The sequence below is a fragment of the Dipodomys ordii genome, unplaced genomic scaffold (assembly GCF_000151885.1).
Source record: "Dipodomys ordii isolate 6190 unplaced genomic scaffold, Dord_2.0 Scaffold73, whole genome shotgun sequence".
Taxonomy (NCBI): Eukaryota; Metazoa; Chordata; class Mammalia; order Rodentia; family Heteromyidae; genus Dipodomys; species Dipodomys ordii.
In genome coordinates, this window is record NW_012267289.1 from 11026010 (window position 1) to 11031878 (window position 5869).

A 5869-nucleotide genomic window follows, 5' to 3' on the forward strand; every position below is an offset into this window, starting at 1 on the left:
AAAAAAAAAAGTAGCAAACTAGCCAGATGCCAGTGGCTCATGCCTGTAATCCTAGCTACTCAGGAGGCTGAGATGTGAGGATCATGTTTCAAAGCCAGCCTAGGCAGGAAAGTCCGTGAAACTTTTTTTTTTCCTGGTTGGTCGTGAAGCTTGAACTCTGGGCCTGGGTGCTTCCTTGAGCTGAAGCTCAAGGCTAGCTTTCTACCACTTGAGCCACAGTACCACTTCCTGGCTTTTTCTGCTTATGTGGTGCTGAGGAATGGAACCCAGGGCCTCATGCATGCAAGACAAGCACTCTACCACTGAGCCACCTTCCCAGCCGTGAAACTCTTATCTCCAATAAACCACTAGAAAACCAGAAGTGCCCCCCCCCCGCCAAAAAAATGTAGCACACTAATTCATTTGGTAGAAAAACAAAATTTCAAGGCAACACAGTATTTGGATAGTGAATTTTGTTGTGTCGTGTGTGTGTGTGTGTGTGCACGCGCACGCGCGTGCGTGTGTGTGTGTGTGTGCGTGCGTGCGCACGCCAGTTGTGTGGCTTAAACTGGGCCTTGGTGCTGTCAATGAACTATTTAGCTCAAGGCTAGCTAGCACTCTACCACTTTTTTTGGTGCTTAGTTGGAAATACAAATACTGCCTGGATGACTTTTGAACCACAATCCTCAGATCTCAGCCTTCTCGGTAGCTGGGATTACAGGGGTAGCCACTGGTGCCCAGCTTTGCTGTTTCCTATTGGCCAAATTCACAGAGAACTGAAGACAAAAGGCAAAGCACAAAGATTTGAAAGTTTTTAAAGTCTGGACAAAAAAGGAAGCCAGGCACCAGTGGCTCATGTCTGTAATCGTAGCTACTCAGTAGGCTAAAATAGGAGGATCATGGTTCAAAGCCAGCCGCCCAGGCAAGAAACTCGGTGAGACTTTTTGTTGTTGTTGTTGTTGGTTGTGGGGCTTGAACTCTGGGCCTGGGCGCTGTCCCTCAGCTCTTCAGCTCAAGGCCAGCACTCTACCACTTGAGCCACAGCACCACTTCCAGCTTTTTCTGCTTATGTGGTGATGAGGAATCGAACCCAGGGCCTCATACATGCAAGGCAAGCGCTCTACCACTGAGCCACTTTCCCAGACTCTCGGTGAGACTCTTATCTCCAATAAACCACCAGAAAACCAGTAGTGGTGCTGTGGCTCAAGCAGTAGAGAGCTCGCCTTGAGCTGAAGAGCGCAGGGACAGCGCCCAAGCCCAGAGTTCAAGTCCTACAACCAGCCAAACCAAACCAAAAAAAAAAAAAAGAGGACATGGAGTTGGGACTACAAAAACAAAATCTAGCTGTTATTAAGACTGGCTGCACTAGGAGGAGGCCACATGCTTTACAGGAGTGCAAGAAGGTATCTTGAGAGCATCTCGCCCTAATCTGTCACAGCTGAGGAGTGAAAAGGTTTTTACTCATTTCAAACACTTTGCTTTGAGAAGAGAATGCATCTGAAAAAAGCTCTGCTTATACTGGGGCAAATATGGAATTATTATGTGGTGCTTAGTCATCCAAGTACTGGTTCAACTGCAGCATAATCCAAGAGGGCCTTGCTGCTTGCTTGAGCTGACAGCACACCTCTCACTGACCACACAACCTTGGTTTTTAAAAACATGTGAATGTAACAGTTACGGAGCATTAGAGGTTTCAGATTCTCAAGGAAAGCCTGGGATGCCAGGCAAGATTGATGGGGGTCACAGTCCTCAGGGGGAATCCTTGGGAAGACAATGTGTGAAGCTGTAATTTAAGCCAGAAGATTGAATATAGATACCAGGATATTGGAGATGCCAAGAACACAGAACATCTGCCAATAAAAGCCACAGGCACTAAGCAGAGCCAGCTTAAGGTTGCAAACAACAAGGCTTTGGAGAAGAGCTCTCCAAGCCATGTGAGAGCTCACATCACACCATGCGCCCCAACAGCCAAATTCAGAGCACTGCGGAGCTGGAGGATTTTAATGTCTCCACTGCTGTAATTCAGTATTTCTTTAGACTGATTCCTCCTTTCTATTTTCCTATTTCTGCAAAGGGTATGTCTACTCTGTGTCATTGTATTTGGGACGTATTTTAACTTGTTTGCTGTTTCTATAGTTGCTGACAGCTAAGTGTTTGTCTTGAGTCTCAGAAGAAACTTTAGACTTAAACTTCTGAGCAATTATGGGAGTATCTTAAAGGTAGATCGAAATGCATTTTGTACAATGAGCTCAACATACACCTTTGTGGGCAGGGATAGAATGTAATGGTTTGAAATGTCCCTCATAGGCCCATGGGGATCCTTGGGAGCTTAAGTTCCCAGCTAATACGCTTGGGGAAGTGGTTGGATTCTGAGATCTCTGACCTAATCAACAGATTAATCCTTCGATAGATTGGTAATATGATGGCATTCCTGGAGGCAGTGAAAAATAAGTGGGGCCTACTTGGAGGAAGCACGTCATGAGCACATGCCCTAGAAAGATGTAGGACTGCTGGCCCTTCTCATTCTGTCTGCTTCCAGAAGGTGAGCAGTCTTACCCAACATGCTCCTACTTATCTTGCCTCACTTTAAACCCAAAGCAAAACATAAACTTTTCCTTCTTTTTGTTTAGGTCACAGTGACAAAAAGCTGACCAACAAAGATTTCTTCTGAGAAATATATTCTTAAGCAATTTCATCATTGTACCAACATCACAGTGTGTCTGATCTATGACATCACTGGGTGATATACCCTAATGAGACTACCCTTGTATATGCACATGTAGTCCACTGTGGGATTTGCATCATTATGCAAAGTATGATTGTACTGGCAAAGGCCAGTTTCCTAAGAATTATATGCTTACACAATCATTCTTTAGCCATTTCTACATTCTTGCTTTACATATGAAGTGAGGTATGTTTGGACTGAAAATTCCCTTAAAATTGTAAGCTATCTACCACACTGACATTTACATCTGCCTACTATTTAACTTTTTTAAAGCATGACCATTTCATGAAATGATAATTGTTTTGTTTTGTTTTTTGGTTGGTCCTGGGGTCTGAACTCTGGGCCTGGGCACTGTCCCCCAGCTCTTCAGCTCAAGGCAGCGCTCTACCACTTGAGCCACAGCACCACTTCCGACTTTTTTTGCTTATGTGGTGCTGAGGAATCAAACCCAGGGCCTCATGCATGCACTCTACCACTGAGCCACCTTCCCAGTCCAATAATTGTTTTTATTGAAACAAAACTGCTTATTCTTGTTATTGATATACACAAGATATTTCAATATACAAATACATGAAAAACAAAATTGTAGGTGAAACTTTAAAATGTGGGGAGGGAAGGGATGGTAGGGGAAAAACAAAGGAGGTAATAATGCTCAACAGGAAATGTACTCATTACCTTACTCATGTAAATGTAACCTCTCTGTACAGTATTTTTACAATAAAATATATATTAAAAAATGAAAAAAAAACTTTAAAACGTATAAACTTAGCTTCCTTAAAGAAACCAAATTCAGCTAGGCACTCTGGCTCACCCCTGTAATCCTAGCCACTCAGGAGGCTGAGATCTGAGGATTGTGATTTAAAGCAGCTGGAGCAGGAAAGTCAGTCAGACTCTTATCTCCAATTAATCCCCAGAAAACAGGAAGTAGTGATGTGGCTTAAAGTGATACAGCACTAGCCTTGAGCAAAAAAATGTTCAGGGACAACGCCAGGGCCCTCAGTTCAATCCCCATGACTCACAAAAAAAGAAAAATTTATTATTTTTCTCTTTGCATACAGCCAGTAAAGATTTCAAATGGATTAGCACAAAGTATATAGCGTAGGAAATTCAGAGCTGCTGGTATGCAACATTCAAAGTTAACAGAGGTACAAACAAAACCTTTGTAGATTTTAATCAGAACATCAGTAGCCACTTCTTCCTAACTGGATTCTTCAGCACAAAATGATACGGTATTAATAAAATATGATAGCTTTAGGTTGAATTTCCTTTATGGTTTAAAAAATGCTAAAAATGAAGTAGCAGTGGCACTTACAGGCTGTGTGCATTCACTTTTAGAAGAGGCTTCAAGTATTTCAGTCCTAACAGATGCTTTTTGCAGGCTGGGAACGTGGCTTAGTGGTATAGTGCTTGCCTACCATGTATGAAGGGCCTGGGTTCAATTCCTCAGTACCATATAAACAGAAAAGCCAGAAGTGGCACTGTGGCTCAACTGTAGAGTGCTAGCTTTACGCAAAAGAAGGTAAGAGACAGTGCCCAGGCCTTGAGCTCCCCAGACTGGCCAAAAAAAAAGAAAAAAAGGTGCTTTCTGCATTTGAGATGATAATTATTAAAGTTGGATGAAGGGTATATATAATTTGCCCTGTTCCATTATAATGTATCTATCCTCTTTTTTAGGGGGCAAGGTGTTACTAGGGTATTATTACTCTGGGCCTTGTACTTGCTAGACAGGTGCTCTACCACTTGACTCATATCTTCAGCTGTATTCTATTCTCATATATTAAAGAAGATTCAGAAAAAAAAAATGTGAAGACTCTAATGATTTAAAACCAATACACATTTTCTCCACCCCCCCCCTTTTTTGTAGTACTGAGGAATGAACCCAGGGCCTTATTTATACACGTTAGGCCAGGATTCTCTTTACTTGAGCTATAACTGACTTCTTGTTTGCTTTTTTTTTAAGATAGGTGCCTAGGATGCCCTTGAACTCTTGATTATCCTGTGTCCAACTTCTGAGTAGCTGGGAATCTGGTTTCTCAGGAGCCTGAACACAAGGACTGGGTGCTGTCCCGGAGTTCTTTTGCTCAAGGCTAGTACTCTACCACTTCAAGCCACAGTCCCACTTCTGGTTTCTGGTAGTTAACTGGAGATAAATCCCATGGACTTTCCTCCCCAGTGTGCCTTCGAACCATGATCCTCAGATCTGTCTCCTGAGTAGCTAAGATTACAGGTATGAGCCACTGGCCCTAGCTAAGCAGCTGGGATTATTATATGCATCAAAATGCCCAGCTTAGTACACATTTTCCACATGAATATTTCCATACAAATAAGCTCTAAAATTATATTTAAGAACACCTTTAATTCAATGTCTCATTACTAAAAAAACAAACAAAACCTGCATATTATAGGAGTTGGAAGGGGAAAGGGTAAGGGAAAAAGAAAGACAAAAGATGAGTAATTTTGAAATATATTGCAACTATATAAAGAAATAAGTGAAAACTAAACATATACAACCATCAATATAATTTCTTACCAGTACAATTGATAATAGTAAATGTAAATAGATAAAATAAACTATATAAATTTATTTTTACCTGTGTGAATACTCATATGTTCCTGAAGACTCCGTTTGGTAACAAATGACTTAACACACAGTTCACACTGGAATTGCTTTTGTGATTCATGGAGACTCTGATGTAATTTTAGACCATGCTTATAGATGAATGTTTTTCCACAGACCTAAAATAAAACAGTAGTATTTAAGTCAGTATAATGAAAAGTAGTATTTCTGAATGAGGACAAAAAATAGAGCTAATGTACATATTTTTATATAAATAATTTTATTTTTATTTTTGTCAGTCATGGGGGCTGAACTCTGGGCCTGGGCGCTATCCCTCAGCTCTTCAGCTCAAGGTTGGCGCCCTACCACTTGAGCCACAGCACCCCTGCTGGCTTTTTTCTGCTTATGTGGTGCTGAGGAATAGAACCCAGGGCCTCATGCATGCAAGGCAAGCACTCTACCAATGAGCCAACTTCCCACCCCATATAAAATAATTTTAAAATAATTGGTTTTAGGGGGCTGGGAAGTTGGCTCAGTGGTAGAGCACTTGCCTTGCATGCCTGAGGCCCTGGGTTCGATTCCTCAGCACCACATAAGCAAAAAGAAAA

General features: G+C 41.8%; 1 protein-coding gene across 1 annotated transcript in view; it reads right to left on the bottom strand.

Annotated features, from left to right (window-relative positions):
* Positions 1 to 5869, bottom strand: part of Zbtb11 (zinc finger and BTB domain containing 11) — a 31092-nt gene that overhangs the window by 7022 nt on the left and 18201 nt on the right. Inside the window, exons 7-8 of the mRNA XM_013024099.1 lie at positions 5296 to 5440; positions 2065 to 2191 (exon numbers count right to left, since the gene is read on the bottom strand). Coding sequence (XP_012879553.1) covers positions 2065 to 2191; positions 5296 to 5440 — 272 coding nt within the window. The remainder of the gene's footprint in view (positions 1 to 2064; positions 2192 to 5295; positions 5441 to 5869) is intronic.